The sequence below is a fragment of the Chlorocebus sabaeus genome, chromosome 8 (assembly GCF_047675955.1).
Source record: "Chlorocebus sabaeus isolate Y175 chromosome 8, mChlSab1.0.hap1, whole genome shotgun sequence".
Taxonomy (NCBI): Eukaryota; Metazoa; Chordata; class Mammalia; order Primates; family Cercopithecidae; genus Chlorocebus; species Chlorocebus sabaeus.
In genome coordinates, this window is record NC_132911.1 from 27,361,879 (window position 1) to 27,379,430 (window position 17,552).

The 17,552-nt window shown below is 41.5% G+C and overlaps 2 protein-coding genes and 1 non-coding gene across 8 annotated transcripts in view; 2 read left to right on the forward strand and 1 right to left on the reverse strand.

Moving 5' to 3' along the window:
* CCDC25 (coiled-coil domain containing 25) overlaps nt 1-14,614 on the reverse strand; it is a 40,280-nt gene extending 25,666 nt beyond the window's left edge. For 2 of the 5 annotated variants that reach the window (XM_007962002.3, XM_007962004.3), the window contains exons 1-3: nt 14,479-14,614; nt 6,865-6,912; nt 2,161-2,200 (exon numbers count right to left, since the gene is read on the reverse strand). In XM_007962002.3, coding sequence (XP_007960193.3) covers nt 2,161-2,200; nt 6,865-6,912; nt 14,479-14,506 — 116 coding nt within the window. In that variant the 5' untranslated portion in view covers nt 14,507-14,614. Of the gene's footprint in view, nt 1-2,160; nt 2,201-6,864; nt 6,913-14,478 lie in introns of those variants that run through there. The other 3 variants (XM_073018014.1, XM_073018016.1, XM_073018015.1) reach the window with 3 other exon arrangements.
* A 977-nt stretch (nt 14,615-15,591) lies between these two features.
* On the forward strand, nt 15,592-15,693 carry LOC119618944 (U6 spliceosomal RNA). Its single transcript, XR_005235290.1, has one exon. It is a non-coding gene; the product is annotated as a U6 spliceosomal RNA (small nuclear RNA).
* A 799-nt stretch (nt 15,694-16,492) lies between these two features.
* The window catches only part of ESCO2 (establishment of sister chromatid cohesion N-acetyltransferase 2), a 30,324-nt gene continuing 29,264 nt past the window's right edge, over nt 16,493-17,552 (forward strand). The window contains exons 1-2 of one of the 2 annotated variants that reach the window (XM_007962006.3): nt 16,493-16,583; nt 17,475-17,543. In XM_007962006.3, the coding sequence (XP_007960197.2) occupies nt 17,491-17,543 (53 nt within the window). In that variant the 5' untranslated portion in view covers nt 16,493-16,583; nt 17,475-17,490. The remainder of the gene's footprint in view (nt 16,584-17,474; nt 17,544-17,552) is intronic. The other variant, XM_007962007.3, reaches the window with a different exon arrangement.

Sequence of the window (17,552 nt, forward strand, 5' to 3'; positions counted from 1 at the left end):
AAGTCAGGTAGAAGACTGTGGTACACTGATTTTCAGGCTGCATCTGATTATGTAACCTTCTCTACGCAGGTATTTATGCCTCAAACCTGATAGGTTAAAAATTTCCATCAGCTAACTGCCTAACAGGTGCAGCCATTCTTATTTCCATGAGAGTCTAGAGATAGCTGGTCTTTAAAAACAACTGAAAGTCATCCAGCTGCAGGTGGCAGGAGCTCAAAATGAAGATAACTGTGATGTGGCCATTGTAGGGAAGTGTTCATGGGGACTGTTTCTGCGCTGGCAGAGAGTCAATTAGGAAATCAACAAATATTTACTGAATACCTACTATGTGCCAGGACCTATGCTAGGTACTGGGAACACAGTAGTTAATGAAATAGGTGGTCATTGTCCTCATACAGCTTACTGTCTCAGGCCCTAGGAAGGCAGGCAGCCCCAGTCTGGCTGTTTTCAGCATTGCACACTGCCCACTTGAGGCAAGAGAGCACCAAGCAGGGTTTAACTTGAGGACATATTTGGATTTAGAAGACAGGCTATTGTGCTGGAATAGGGACCAGATTTTAAAAAGCCTTTAAAATTCCTTTGTTCCAGCCGGGCGTGGTGGCTCATGCCTGTAATCCCAGCACTTTGGAAGGCTGAGGCAGGTGGATCACCTGAGGTTAGAAGTTCGAGAACAGCCTGGCCAACACAGTGATACCCTAGTCTCTACTAAAAATACAAAAAATTAGCCAGACATGGTGGTGGGCGCCTGTAGTCCCAGCTACTTGGGAGGGCTGAGGCAGGAGAATCTCTTGAACCCAGGAAGCAGAGGTTACAGTGAGCCGAGATTGCGCCATTGCACTCCAGCCTAGGCAACAAGGGCAAAACTCTGTCTCCAAAAAAAAAAAAAGAAAATTAAATCAACTCTACTAAAAAGCAGCAGCCTCAGTTCCATCACTAGAGGGAATTAAGTGAGGGGTCTGTGTCCACATTTGGAGAAAAGAGGTCCAGAGAGAGCTGCAGCAACAGCCTGGGAGAAGAAAGGAGTTGAAGTCAAAAGAGTAGCAGTCTGGAGGAGACAGAAGCAGTGACTTAGAACCAGAGCCGGAGCCAGTAGCAGACAGACCAGACTCTGTCAGTTTCTCTTAATCTTAATTTCCTCATCTGAAAAAATGGGCATAATATTAATATCTATTTCACAGGGTTGTTGTGAAATTAAATGTACTACTGGAGGTAAACACTTAGTAGTATCTGGCATATAGTTAAGTGCTTGATAGATGTTCACTATCATAATAAAGCAAACGGGACCCAGGTGCCTTTATCTTCAGGGATAACATTTAGTAGGAGGTATGAGGAGTCAGGAAGATGATATCCCACTCCATAGGCAGGACTGTGTTCCAGAAGAGAGACAACACTAGGGTCAGAGTCAGTGGTGGAAGCTGAAGATGAAGAAAAATAAAGTAAACTGGGTGTGAGAGTGTTATAGGACAGAAGCTCACGTGTTCATAAAAGGTCCCAGGTCTGCATGGTAGAAGTCTAAATGGTGTTCTAAGACAGAGAAAAGAATTCAGCTTAAATGAAGTCTTTTTGTTTGTTTGGTATTCTTTTTTTTGGACTGGGTTTTGTGAGCAAAATAAATTATCTCAAAGGGAGACTAAGAAAGTATATGTTATTTAAAACAGTTTGCATACATTGTTTTAGAGAGAAGGCATTGGGATTGGATCAAGACAGAGCTAAACTCATCGGGGAGTTTAGAAGACAAAGGGGAACAAGTGTGCTTCCTTTAAAGTTGGATCGGTCAGAACCTCCATCTATTCCATCTGCATGGATGCTTGTATCTATTCTCTTCATTGCTTCATGTGAAGTCTTCATTTTTCCACTCAAGAACAGTGGCCTGAATATTTAAGTGAGGTGTGGTCTCAGTAACTTACTATGGCGTGGAGACAAAAGGAGGAAAAAGAAGGCCTGTGTCCTAGAGGCCTTTGCTCTCAAGCCCGAGATCAAACTCAAAAACATCATTTCCAACTTGCAAGGTAATTAGAAATGAAGGGAACTGGCAGTCAGCTGTTTAACCCTGAAGACCCATAAACCACAGTACAAAGCACGATTCTAGTTTGAGTGCTTGGCCAAGTCTAAGAAAGGAAACGATGATCTACAGAGAGCAGAACCGAAATTGTTACTTACCAGATATCTTCGGGCCAGCCATGCTTGATCAGATCTTCATCTGCAATGAGATATGAGAAAACAAAGAAACAAAAACTGTCAAACGAAGATATGCCAGCGTTTATAAGTTAAGAATGGGAGAAATGTCAGCTCCTCCCACAAATTTCTCTCTCCCTCAATGAAGAAGAGTAATTCAGAGGCCTTGATGCTTGAAAATACAGAAAAAAAAATAATAATTTTCAAAATTGAAGAATATAAACCTATAATTTTTATAAATTTATGTAATACTTCTAATCTAAGGCTCAGATATTATTTCTATATGAAGATAATAAAACTAACACTGACAAAACAATGCAGCCATGACATTAGATGTTTCAGAAAATCAGCTCACCTAATAATACTTAAACATTAAAATGATCTTGCTGAAACTTTAAAGCAATATTTTACTTAAGAAAAATAACTTGATTATAAAATTATAGAAAATTTAAAACAAAACAAACACTAGAAGTATAAAAAGAAAATAATACCTGATGTAAATGACGAGTTGATGGGTGCAGCACACCAACATGGCACAAGTATACATATGTAGCAAACCTGCACGTTGTGCACATGTACCCTACAACTTGAAGTTTAATAATAATAAATAAATTAAAAAAAAAAAAAAAAGAAATGTAATGCTTTAAGGAACATATAAATTGGGGGTAGTCAGGTGTCTTTTTTATTAAATAAGGACTAATAATATCAGGCAGTTTTTGATGAATACTTACTGAATGATGTAGAAAATGGGTGTTTTAAGAGTTCAGGAGAGGGTATAAAAAAAAAAAAAAAAAAAGAAAAGAAAAATCACCTAAAATTCTATCACATATGGAAATAAAATACCAGAAGAAATAGCTAACAGAGTGAAAAGTAATTGTCTGGGGAGGTAGCAGGTGGGGTGGAACATGGGTATTAAGAAGGATTTTTTTTTTTTTTTTTTTTTTTGAGACGGAGTTTTGCTCAGTCACCCAGGCTGTAGTGCAGTGGCGCGATCTCCGCTCACTGCAAGCTCTGCCTCCTGGGTTCACGCCATTCTTCTGCCTCAGCCTCCCGAGTAGCTGGGACTACAGGCACCCACCACCACGCCCAGCTAATTTTTTAATATTTTTAGTAGAGACAGGATTTCACCATGTTAGCCAGGATGGTCTTGATCTCCTGACCTCGTGATCCACCCGCCTTGGCCTCCCAAAGTGCTGGGATTACAGGCATGAGCCACCGCGCCCAGTCAGATTTTTTTTTTTTAGTTCTAAGCATTCTATTAGTACTTGACTTTTTAAACTATGTATTTATTAGATAAAAATAAAAATAAAGTTCTTTGGGAACAATGACCATCTAATTCTCTTACATGAATAAACTTTTCTATTGTTGGCCCTTGGGTTGTTTCTAATTATAAATGCTTCAATAAATTTTTAAAATAAAGTTGTCCATATTTCTGATTATTTCCTTAAGGTATATTTCTAAAAGCTAAAGTATTCGCTCAAAGTGAATGCACAGTTTTTAAGGCTAATATATATCACTACATAAAGGTTTTATCAATAAATATTTCATATAGCCATAATAATTGGTAATAATTCTGTTTAACACAGAAGTATTTAAGTATTAAATGCCAATTTAAAAATTGTAAATGAGGCTGGGCACAGTGGCTCACGTCTGTAATCCCAGCACTTTGGGAGGCTGAGGTAAGCAGATCACCTAAGGTCAGGAGTTTGAGACCAGCCTGGCCAACATGGCGAAACCCCATCTCCACTAAAATTACACACATTAGCCAGGCATGGTAGCACGTGCCTGTGGCCCCAGCCACTTGGGAGGCTGAGGTGGGAGAATTGTTTGAACCCAGGAGGTGGAGGTTGCAGTGAGCTGAAATCACGCCACTGCACTCCAGCCTAGGTGACAGAGTGAGAGACTGTCTCAAAAAAAAAAATTGTGAATGATTCATATGTGATGATTTAAAATGTACCCAAGAAAGTATGGTCTATATAATTTGAATGGGGTATTTACTGTCCAGAAAAGGAAAAGCAAAAGGAAGACACATCTTGGGTGAAGGCACTCATAACAGCTGTAGACACCATAAGTTTTCTGAAAGGCTTTCGAATGCTTTAAGTAGGACTGAGCAAATAGCCAAAAAGTAAGCAGAAAAAGGAAAGAGAAATTTAAAAAATCTCTTTCCCTCAGTGAGGCAAAGTTTGGCTCCCTGATGACATCTGCTGGCTGATAAAAAGAACAGACCTGAAAGCTTTTCGGTGAAAGTAAATCATTCCACTTAAATTGATGGTTCTAATGAGTTCTTGGTCTGAAGTCATAAAGACTATTAGAAATAAATGCAATGGGCTAGGAATGCCAGACAATGGGGTGATTTAGAGAAGTAATGTCCATTCTTACAAAGCAGCCTAGGAAAAGTTGATACCTCCAAATGACTCTAAGAATTCCTAGAGAAAAAGTGTTCCATACATACATACATTATTTCAGACAACAGATTCTCGCTCTGTCACTCAAGTTGGAATGCAGTGGCATGATCACGGCTCACTGCAGCCTACCTCCCAGGCTCAAGCGATCTTCCTGCCTTAGCCTCCTGAGTAGCTAGGACAACAAGTGTGTGTCACTATGCCCAGCTAATATTTTCTTTTATTGTTGTTTTTTGTAGAGACAGGGTCTCCCTATGTTGCCCAGGCAGGTCTCGAACTCCTGGGCTCAAGTGATCCTCTTGCTTCCACCTGTCAAAGTGTTGGGATTATAGGCTCATGTGAGCCACCATGGCTGGCCTCTTACATTTTTTTCTACATAGGTTTTAATGACAGCAAAATGCCACTCCAGAGAGCTCTAAAAATATCATCTAAATGTATATGTGTGACATAAATTATGTATCTAGATTTGTATCTATATATTCCTACAACAGACATTCAAAGGATTCCACAATTTATCCATTCTAACCCACTCCTCCACAAAGCCTTCTCAGCTTTCAGTCACATTTACTAGCTCTCATCTGTCTCCTTCTACAGCATTTACTATTCATGTTACTTCATTTTGTCTATAGTTTTTAAAAAATAGACCTTACTTTTTGGAGTACATTCACAATAAAATTGGGCCATACTTGTTTTTGTGTGTGAGTCCACCTGAATGCTGTGAAAGCGCAAACTAAATCTTCCTCTTCGGATACCTGACACAGGCTGGAACATGGTCCCATAAAGAGAAGCCCCCAGCAAACAGTAAATGAACAGAGAAGGACAGAAGAGACACAGTGGGAATGTCACTGGCACAGCTGCCTTAGGCTGGCACCACTGCTAGCCCATCCGTGTGAACCAGAATCAAGGCAGCCCTTCACACCCCACCCACTAGGTTGCACAGTGCAAAACTCGCACAAGCATACGTGGCAACTAACTCTGCTTTAGTGCTTCTCAGTAATCTAAGCCTCAGGTTCCCACTCTTGATATGGTACAAAGAAAAACATATTTGGATTTGTATTCACAATAGATAATCATGATTCCTGCTACTCTGCCTTATTGTTCAACATAACATAGGGAGACAGCAGCACCTCCTCAGCTACATAAGAAAAATGCTTTAATAGTCAATGTTACTTGTGATGATTTATGGGTAAGAGAAATATAAAACTCAAGTATTAATATGCTGCAGACTGCTTCACCATTAAGTCACACCCAAAGTTAATGTCATAACTTTATTATCATGAAAACCTACTCTTTTTTTAAACTTTAGTTCAAATTTATTAGTGGGCCAAAAAATGTATTTAGCAGATTGAGATTAGCTTTCAAAAATGAAATAAAACAGAAATAGTAAAAAGAGGGAATAGCAAGTAGTATGAGTAATTTCTGTAAGTTTTTGTTTTAGCGATATGAACGTGTACATCAAAACATAATGTACTTCATACTAAGAAGAGCGGTCAACAAAGTTTGAAAAATACTAGTATTTCTTAATTCAAAAAGAGCATCTTCAGCCTCAAAAGCCCCAGTAAGTATGTTTTCACTAATTTCACTAATTTAACCATTTTAAAATGGTTGTAAAAAATAGATGGGTCAGGCTCAGTGGCTCGCACCTGTAATCCCAGCACTTTGGGAGGCTGAGGCAGGTGGATCACTTGAGGTCAGGAGTTCGAGACCAGCCTGGCCAACATGGTGAAACCCTGTCTCTACTAAAAATTAGCCAGATGTGGTGGCGCATGCCTATAGTCCCAGCTACTCGGGAGGCTGAGGTGGAAGAATTGCTTGAACCCAGGAGGCGGAGGTTGCAGTGAGCTGAGATAGCGCCACTGCACTCCAGCCTGGGCAATGGAGCAAAACTCCCTCCCAAAAAAAAAACAAAAAAAAACCAGAAAATGATCTCCAAAGTTCAAACCACAGAGGATTTTTTTTAATTTGAAGTAAACAGCAAAGGTTAATCTGTGATTCATATTACTGTAAATCAAATAACAACACAATACTTCTTGTAAAGTGTAAGTTTCTAATCAGCAACGGATGGACCAATTAGTTCAAATAGTATTTTATACAATTAAATTCTAGGAAAGTTAATCCTTTGGAGTTCCTTATAATGGATGAGCTTGTTTTGTTTCTTATAAGCTAGTTTATCAAAGTAGGTGAAAACTCAGAACCAACAAACTGGGTCGGGGGCATGGAAGGTGGTGAGAGAGACATAACACTTACCTGCTGAAAATTTTAAAATCAAATGCTTTTGAAAACTTACTTTCATATTTATCTTTTCCCATGTAAATAGTGTAGGTAGATGAATTAACTAAGATAAAACAAAAATAAAAAACAATTAGTAACTTCATTACCAACAAAATTGTTCCATGTGAAAAACAAGTGACAACGCTTACATTAGGGGTTGGCAAACCATGGCTCATGACCCAAGTCCAGCCTACCACCTGTTTTTGGACAGCCCTTGAGCTAAGAATGGTTTTTATGTTTTTAAAGGGTTGGAAGAAAAAGCAAAACAAAGAAAAATAAGCCACAGAGATTGTAGGTGACTCACAAAGCCTAAAATATTTACTATCTGGCCCCAAAAGAAAATGTTTACCATCCCTATCAATAGCTACTTTCCTACTTTCTCAGGGTTACAGTTCAATGGTATCACCAGTCCAGTCCTATACTTTTCCCTTCAAGATTAAGAAAAAAGAAAAGAAAACTAAACCCCACAACTAAGTTCCTATGTTTATGAAAGTTTTATTTTGCATAATTTTTTTAGCCAATATTACCCATCATATTCCAGGTGTGCTGCAAATTCTAACAGGCTCTCTATTGCATTCAGGGAGACCATGATTCTCCAACTTTTAAACCAGTGACTCTGACCCCTGATCTACATTAGAATCATCTAATTATGCCCCAGCTTCACCTCAGATCAACTAAATCCAAATCTACGGTGGGCAAGAGTGAGCATTTGTGTTTTCTAAAAGCCTTCCAAGTAATTCTAATGTAAGGTCAGGGTTAGAAACAACTGTCCTAAATCAAGTAGAATCTTCTGGGTATGACTTATCCTAGAAATGACATTTGCTTTACCAAGGTAGTGTTTTATTGCAGACATCCCTGATCTTGGATTACAGTTCCCTACTGAAATTATAACTGAGTGCCAGGTTTCAAAGCTAGTCTACCAAAACTTGTTTGATCCAATTAGACTAAACTCCTGAATTTACAGACACTGGGCCCTCAGGCTACAAAGCCTGCGATGAAGAAGTACTGAAGCATAAATACACACTGAAGCAAAGTACCAATAAGTGCAGGGTTGGGCTGGACAGTCTGTTGGCTATGACTCCACAGCACAGAACACACACATGTACCTGGAGCCCTGAAGGACAAAGAGCAATACGCTCTCCTAAATTAAAAAGTCTTATATCAGAGAGATTTCCTGTACTTTCAGTAATGAAAAGTTTCTTAAAATGATCAATCCTAGTTGCCTTTCTTAGGGAAGAAAAAACTAATTCCTTTGTTTGACATTTATAATAGCTAAGTACAGAAGTAGTTGAGAGAAAAGTACCTTGAAAGAATGTGTGCATTGCCAAGTTTACAGAAATGCTTGTCTATTACTGACCATTGTAGTACCTTGATCAGGCCTTAGTGTAGCACGTAACAAATGCCAAAAGGGTGGGAATAAAACTAAAATGCATTTCAGATTCTCTCTGAATGGCCTGGCAGTAGTTCAAGTGTATACCCTTTCAATCCTATAACGTCACTACCTATAATGTCACCATAATAGAGTACCAAAATACTCCACCAAGCAATAATCTTTTTACAACCTAAACACCCCTTAATAGAGACTCTTTAGATATATTACAGATTTTAACATCCATAAACAAAATACTATGTACCCATTAAAAAGAAATGGCAGGTGAAGAAATGAAGTACCAGAACAGTATTTTTGTGTATCTATATATAAGAAGATTCAATTTATAAAAAATAAATTATAATGGTGTGTGTGTGTGTATACACACACACATACATGTTTTATTTTTATATAAGCACATACTTATTTATATGTATGGAAACATAAACATTTTTTAACAACAGTTACCTTGGTTAGCCTGCTATAAAACGTACAGATGGCTTTTGTAATTAGAACAGAATTTTCAAAATAACGATATAGGCCAGGTGCGGTGGCCCATGCCTGTAATCCCAGCACTTCAGGAGGCTGCGGTGGGCCGATCACTTGAGGCCAGAAGTTTGAGACCAGCCTGGTCAACATGTTGAAACCCCATCTCTACTAAAAATACAAAAATTACTGCCAGGCGCGGTGGCTCACGCCTGTAATCCCTTTGGGAGGCCGAGGCAGGGGGATCACAAGGTCAGGAGATCGAGACCATCCTGGCTAACACGGTGAAACCCTGTCTCTACTAAAAATACAAAAAATTAGCCGGGTGTGGTGGCAGGCGCCTGTAGTCCCAGCTACTCGGGAGGCTGAGGCAGGAGAATGGTGTGAACTCAAGAGGCGGAGCTTGCAGTGAGCAGAGATCTCGCCACTGCACTCCAGCCTGGGCGACAGAGCAAGACTCCGTCTCAAAAGAAAAAAAGAAAAAAAAAATTGGCCAGGTGTGGTGGCACACGCCAGTGATTCCAGCTATTGGAGAGGCTGAGGCATGAGGATCGCTTGAACCTGGGAGGCAGAGGTTGCAGTGAGCCAAGATTGTGCCACTGCACTGCAGCCTGGGCAACAGCAAGACTGTCTCAAGAAAGAAAAAATAACAACTGACATGAAATATTAAAAGTTATCTCTGCAGGCCAAGCTCTCTAAGCTACAGTCAAAAGAATAACAGAGGAATGTTTTGATGGTTGACTTATTAAATGAGGTGATTAAGAAAATGACCATAACAAACCTAAAGTGAGGGGCATTCTACAAAGTTATTCAACTAACAATGCCACGAAAGACAAAGACTGAGCAACTGCTCCCGATGAGAGGAGGCTACAGAGTAATGACACCGGAAGAATGCAACAATGATTTGTAAGGTATTTTTTGTTACAAATACATCATTACGACACTAATGGGAACTGGATAAAGCCTCTTCATTAGATAATAGCCACGCTGCAATGTTAATTTCCTAATTTTGATAATAAAATATGTCTCTTGAGAAGAGAATGCCCTTGATTTTAGAAAACAAATCTGAAGCATTCAGGGGTTAACTGCAACTTACTAACAAATGGTTCAGGAAAAAGGTGTGTGGGAGAGAAAAAAATACAGAAAAAGAGAAAGGGTAAAAGAAAGACAAGGCATGTGGTAAAATGCCAGAATTTGTAGTCACAATGGCTCACGTCTGTAATCCCACCACTTTGGGAGGCTGAGGCAGGTGGATTACTTGGGCCCAGGAGCTCGGGACCAGCCTGGGCAAAATGAGGAAACCCTGTCTCTATAAAAAAAAAAATTAAAAATTAGCTGGGTGTGGTGGCTAAAGTGGGAGGATCACTTGAGCCCAAGAAGTTGAAGCTGCAATGAGCTGTGACTGCACCACTACACTTGCCACTACACTTCAGCCTGGGTGACAGAGTGAGACTGTCTCAAAAAAAAAAAAAAAAAATTGGGGTACTCTGGGAGAATATACATGAAATCTTTTACTAGTAACTTCTCTGAAAGACTGAAATTATGTCATAATAGAAAATTAAGTCTGGGCACAGTGGCTTATGCATGTAATCCCAACACTTTAGGAGGCTGAAGCTGGAGGATCACTTGAGGCCAAGAGTTCAAGAACAGCCTGGCCAATATGGCGAAACCATCCCCACTAAAAATATAAAAATTAGCCAGCTGTGGTAGCGCATGCCTGTAATCCCAGCTACTCAGGAGGCTGAGGCAAGAGAATCGCTTGAACCTAGGAGGCAGAGGTTGCAGTGAGTCGAGATCATACCACTGTACTCCAGCCTGGGCAACAGAGCAAGACTCTGTCTCAAAAAAAGAAAGAAAGAAAGAAAAAAAGATGAACAATATAAAGGAACATCATTGCTGCACAACAAGTCTGAATTAAGTTCCTTTCCATGTTAAGAAGGAAAAGTAAACTGAATTATTCTAGTTCATTTGTTATTCTCATCTAAATAATATGGCTGACTAGTACTGGAACTCATTATTTGGAAGACGCTTGACTTACGGGTAGCAACCAATCCAACTTCAGAGGTGATCTGATTATTTCACAATTTATAGAACAACCTACTTTTAGGTAGATGATATTAACAGGTATTAAAAGTACAAGTGGACTTTGAGCCAAGTATCTATAATCAGATGGTCTTGAATTTGACATATTAGACTAATGTTCAATTATTCCCTTATGAGATAGCATGAAAGAATGAAAATGGAACACATTTTAGTCAGATATTAATCTTAAAATGTAAAAGAACAACTTCCTATGAAGATTTTCTTCCCATTTTAAAAAAGTTTTTATGCAGTAAAAACCATCAGTTAGTTGAAAACTTGGCAAGCCATACAAATTCATTTCCTGAAGATTCTATGTATTTGTTGTTTCTATACCGCCAATATGTAAAGTTTTATTACTATTTTACTGAGAAAGTTATGATTTTTCCATTAACTTTGCAGTTTTAAAAGATCAGCTGCACAAATGCAGTTTTATTAGGCTTAGAGGCCAAATATTTTTCTAACAGGAAACAGTTCTGATATTATAATGGAAGTCAATGAAAAAAAACAGGACCCACAAATCTAGTGAAGCATTTTGTTCTATTAAGGGCAGCTGTGTATGTGTGACTAGCACTTAAAGAATTTAGAGTAACATTAAGGGGAATAGAACAGCATAAAATACATTCAGTACCTACACACCCTGCCTGTATATGTTTTTCCGTTGTTGGGTTTATATGGATATCTATGTTGTTGAAGATTCACGAGTGGAGAAGCTATAAAGAGATGCCTGAGTTGCCAAGAATGAAAATGCTTAGAGGCCTATAAGGATATATGATTTTTCAGGCTGGTTTTGAATTTTGTTTCTAGTAATTTTAATAATATGGGTAAAACAAACCACATGTACAGAAACAGAGAAATAGCTCACGGCGCACACTGTGGAAACCTAAACTACTGAGAAAAATAAGGAGATGTCAGTGTGATGACGGTGGAAGAGTAGGGTCTGTGAGTTACAACTTACCTGGGCCTCCATCTTATTTCTAAAGAGAAAGTATCACCTTATTCAAACCCACACAAACAATGTGGAACTAGTTTCACTTAAATCTTACCTTTTGGCCGAGCGTGGTGATTCACGCCTTTAATTCTAGCACTTTGGAAGGCCGAAGCGGGTGGATCACCTGAGGTAAGGAGTTTGAGACTAGCCTGGCCAACATGGTGAAACCCCATCTCTACTAACAAAATACAAAACTTAGCCGGGCATGGTGGCGTGTGCCTGTAATCCCAGCTACTTGGGAGACTGAGGCAGGATAATTGCTTGAACCCAGGAGGTGGAGGTTGCAGTAAACTGAGATCACACCACTGTACTCTAGCCTGGGTGACAGAGGGAGAAGTCATCTCAAAAAAACAAAAAACAGAACAAAACAAAAACTCACCCTTTGTAATTCCAGAACTTTGGGAGGTCGTCAAAGTGGGCAGATCACTTGAGCTCAGGAGTTCAAGACCAGCCTGGGCAGCATGAAATCCCATCTTTACTAAAAATACAAAAATTAGCCAAGCATGTTGGCTGGTGCCTGTAATCCCAGCTGCACCAGAATCACTTGAACCCAGGAGGCGGAGGCTGCAGTGAGCCGAGATCGTGCCACTGCACTCTAGCCTGGGTGACAAAGCAAGACTGTCTCAAAAATAAATACATAAAATAAATCTCACCTTTAGGCCAGGTGCAGTGGCTCACGCCCGTAATCCCAGCACTCTGGGAGGCCAAGGTGGGGGGCGAATCACTTGAGGTCAGGAGTTCAAGACCAGCCTGACCAACATGGAGAAACCCCGTCTGTACTAAAAAAAATACAAAATTAGTCAGGCTTGGTGGCACATTCCTGTAATTCCATCTACACAGGGGGCTGAGGCAGGAGAATTGCTTGAACCCGGGAGGTGGAGGCTGCAGTGAGCCGAGATCGTGCCATGGCATTCCAGCCTGGGCAACAAGAGCAAACCTCCATCTCAAAAAAAAAAAACAAAAAAACCTCACCTTTAGCATATAGAGTAGCAACAGAATAGACAGTGCTATGAGTAAGAAAAAAATGGCATTCATTTATTCAACAAGCATTTATTGAGAACTACTAGCCAGTCACTAAGTTAGGGAAACAAGTACGGTAGTCCCCCCTTATCTGTGGGGGATGCCTTCCCAGATCTCCAGTAGATGCCTGAAACCAAGGACAATACTGAATTCCATATATAAAAGGGACTTGCCACATAATGATGCTTTGGTCAGCAACAGACCACACATACTATGGTGGTCCCATAACATTATAACGAAGCTGAAAAATTCTGATCACTATTGACTGATGACCTGGTAGCCATCATAACACCGTGGTGCAACTCACTTTTTCTAAGTTGAGCCCCGTTTAAATACACAAATACCATTGTATTACAATTGCCTACAGCCATTCAGCACAGCAACGTGCTGTACAAGTTTGTAGCCTAGGAGCAACACAGTATACCGTACAGCCCACGTTTGTGGTAGGCTATACCGCAGGTTTAAGTATACTGTACCGTGTTGCTACAACAATGAAACCGCCTAATGGAGCATTTCTCAGAATGTCTTCTTGTCATTAAGGGAGGCATGGTACTGGTATAGGTATACATATATACCTATGATAAAGTTAATGTATCAGTTCGGTGGAGTAAGAGATTATCGACAACTAATAATAAAATAGAACAATTATAACTACGTACTGTAATAAAAGTTATGTGACTCTGCTCTCTCTCTCCCTCTCAAAATATCTTATTGTACTGTACTCACTCTTTTTCTTCTTGTGATGATGTGACCACGGAAAGCGAAACACAGGACAAGTAGGGACTACTGTAAAGAGATCCTGTCCACGCCCTCAAGGAGCTTACACTCTAGCTCAAGCAGACACCATTTAATACCACGTGATAAGTGCAATGCCAAAGGCATACTTGGAACATTAAGTGGGTCCCAGAAAAGGAACAGCTAAGCTATCTTGGGGTGGGAGCTAGGATCAGGAAAGGCATCTTGGAAAAGATGGGCCAAAACTGTCTTAAGGGAATTAGCTCGGGGTTGATTTTAGGAAAGGGGAATAACAGGAACAGAATGAAACCAATTCGGAACCTGGCATTTCCTGGAAACGAAAAGCACCCTTTCCTTATCTGTCAAAGATAAGTCAGAAGCATTATCACAGGTCACTTCTGAGATCTGGGACATCAACTGCCCAGGGAGTGGCTGGGTTGACATTCCAGGGTCTTTTTATTATTTTCTGTTGCATCCCAGACCCTACAACCCCTTCCTGAAAGGGTAAGGCGCACTTCCCTTAAGAAAAAGTTGTTAGCAGGTGTGTCCTTTCTCACGGGGGATAAATATCAGGGTGCAGCCAGAATAAAGGCCGCAGATGGAAGGTGGGAAGAAGACTTGGGATAAGGTGTGTGGAAGAGCCCACAGGCTCTGGCCCAATTCCAGGGAGTGACGGGACGTCTTTCCGATTGGAGGACGAGAACTCCCCGATACAAATACAGCAGTGGCATCGCCCCTCCGCGCCCCCCACGCCATGACGAGGGGACGCCGGGGGAAACCCTGTAGTTGTGGGAGGGGCAGATGTGCTGGGGGAACTAGAGGTCGCGGGAAGAGGCACTCGCATCGAGGAGGCATTTTAGGGCGAGGGTCAGGCGCAGCGGCGGACTGGGGGGTCCCGGCTTCGGAGCCCGCTGTCCAGCAGGGTCCCGGAGGGCGCGGCGCCCACTCACCGCTGCTGCTGGTGAAGTAGAACACCATGATCACGGAGCGATGCGGTGACTCCACCGCGGAGCAGCAGCGCTCAACTCACGAAGCTCAGGATACCAGACTCTCGGCGGCCGCCTGGTTCTCGGAACTCTTCCGTGCACTTCCGGCGGACGTCGGGGCGCGTCATAACGCCGGCCGTGGGCGCCATCTTTAGTCCTGGCGAGGCGAAGGGTATTGGCAAGGAGTTTGGTTCAATGATTTGTGGGTTAAGGGAAAGAGGCATCTTGGGCACATTAGTTAACCTATCTGTGCTTCACTTTCCTCAGCAGCGAAATGAAGATGATACTAGAGCAGCTAAGTCACAGGATATTTTTTAGGGTTAAATAAGTTAATGGGCCCCAAGAGTTTAGAACATAGCACACAAGTGAGTTGTTTCTGATACTCACCTGGACAATATGCCTCTTGGGGACTGGACTGTGTTCTGGCTCAAATCGAAGGCCTGCCATCCCAAAACCTCTGAACCTCAGAGGTACTCCTGCCGTAAAGTAGGAATAATCATACTCATGTAAGGCTCCTACAGCACTTGGTTTTGCCCTGATTATTTCTCTTGAGAAAGCACTTTTATCTGAGGAATGAGAGTCCTTTTAAATTACTAGGTCTGGAGAGGTATTAAAATGAGACCCCATCATGTTCTACTATCCCCTTGAGCTATGTATTCATCTCCTGAAACTACCTGCTTCTGCAACAAGTAGCTACCTACTAACCTAACACTGCCACACAAGACACTATGACCCACACCCTACAGCTTAACAATGTCTAGCCAATTACTGATGCATGTAGTTTCTATAAATGAGAATGCTTTACAGTTGTGTATCAGCCCACTTCCTGTCCTCCTTTTTCGTCTTTAAAAACCTGCTTGTAGCAAAGGCCGGACAGAGCTCATATCCAAAGCTACTGGTGGAGGGTGGGGGGTCGGGGGGTGGAATCTTCTGGGCAGCTGTCTCTGCTTTAACTCAAGCAAACTCTACATTCTTATTTTTTTGCCTCAGCCTTTCCTTTTAAACTGACACTCTTAAATCACTCTCACTGACTTCTTTCTATGACATTGAGGGCATCACTTAACGAAATTTATTTATGTGCTCGCTTTGACAGCATGTATACTAAAATTGGAATGATACAGAGAACATTAACATGGCCCCTGCTCAAGGATGACATGCAAATTTATGAAAATTAAATTTGAAAAAATAAACATAAAACCCTAAACTTATTTGAAACTAAAAATGTGCCAGAAACACTGTACCAGGAGCTGGTGACACAAATATAGTAACAATAGCTAACAATAACCGTTTTAGGAACTTTCTGGTTTTCCAAAGTAAGAATTTAACTCTGTTCTGTAAATAGCAATTGTTTTGGGGTTCTCAGTTGTATTATTTGTAAAATGGGAATGGCAATAGATATTAATACCTTATGGATTGTGGTGAGAAGTAAAAGAAACAAAACATGTAAAGCATCTAAGAATGCCTGGCACATAGCAGATGTTAAGTTTTATATTTTAATTTTAAAAATAAAATAGTGAATATAAACCTAAAGTTACTGATAAAAAAAGTGAAACTAACAAGCTTCAAATGTGAAAAATATGTGCATTCAGAATCTTGGAGAGGCCTGTATTTATTTATTTATTTATTTATTTATTATTTATTTATTTATTTATTTTCGAGACGGAGTCTTGCTCTGTCGCCACGTTGGAGAGGCCATTTTACAAAAATTTCTTACCCCAAGTGACCCCAGAATGTACATCGACTTCAACCGGGCCGAGAACTACAATTCCCAGAATGCAGCTAAACAAGGCCCCGGGAACGGAGCCCGGCGTTGCTGCAGGGAATTGTGGGTGGCGTGGTTTCCCTCAGAACTTTTCACCTCACCAGGGCGCGAGAATCTTGGAAACAGCCACTGGGGTGGGCGGGGAAAGGGCTGGTGCTCCACCAATCACCGAGCCAGTCCCTGGAAGGGTTGAGCCGTGGCCAATCGGAACGCAGCGGCTTCCTCCTAGCCTGGCGCGCGATAATTTGAAGACGCTCACGGAGCGGCTGACTGGGGTGAGGAGAGCTTGCCGGGTTCTGAGGCGCAGGTAACCTCTGGAGTAGGCCGAGGCAGGGCTGTGGAAGGCTGAGGCGAGCGGGAAACCTTGTGGGACGTGGGGACGAATGTCACGGGAAAAGAGCTTTTGCTTGGCGCTTGGCAGGTCCGCGGCCCCGAGACAGAAGAAGCCACTAACCCGTTCTCCGCGCTCACAGACGCCGGGTTTCCATCTTCCCGACGTCGGCGTTTCCTTGTTTTGGGTTTAGGGTTTGTTTGTTTGTTTGTTTCCCTGACCGGGTTCGGGGTCGGGACGCTTTCCTCCCCTACCTTTCCTCGCTTAGCCCCAGAGGGGCCATCCCTTAAGCCGCAGCTCGACCTGAATTCCCAGAGACCCTGGCCTTTCAGTTTGTTCATTTATTAATGGCTTTGAAATAACGCTGTGTGCTGCTTTGGGGGGAATTTTCCTGATGCCACGGAAGGGGAAGGAAATGAACTCTGACAAGCCGCATAGCCGCCTGCTCGTGCATTCTTGCATTTGTTTTCAGCAGCCTCACGACTTTAAGAGATTTTTATTAAAAGGGAAGCAAACGGCTTGCTCCAGGCTCCTCAGCTAGGAAAAGGGCAGAGGACTGTGCTTCACCCATTTTCTTGCTGGGCTCTGATGAAAAGTTACAAACGGTCTCTGCCTTCGTTGAAGGCTGTTGAGATGGGAAAACAAGAAGAAAATGTCTTAAATGGACTGTTAGGGAAATATAGGGTGCCATGGAAGCAGAGCAAGCGCGTGTAACCCTGGGAGGGGTGGAAGGAGAGCAGTGTCGAGGAAGGCCTCCCGGAAAATAGGGTTTTAACTTGGTGTGAAATAGACTAATTAAAGGGGGTGCAATTTTGATAAAGCGACTTTTAATATTTTGATGAATGTGGTTATTGTCATTTCTTTTAGGAATTCAATAAAGACAATGGCAGCTCTTACTCCAAGGAAGAGGAAGCAGGATTCTTTGAACTGTGACAGGTGAATCTC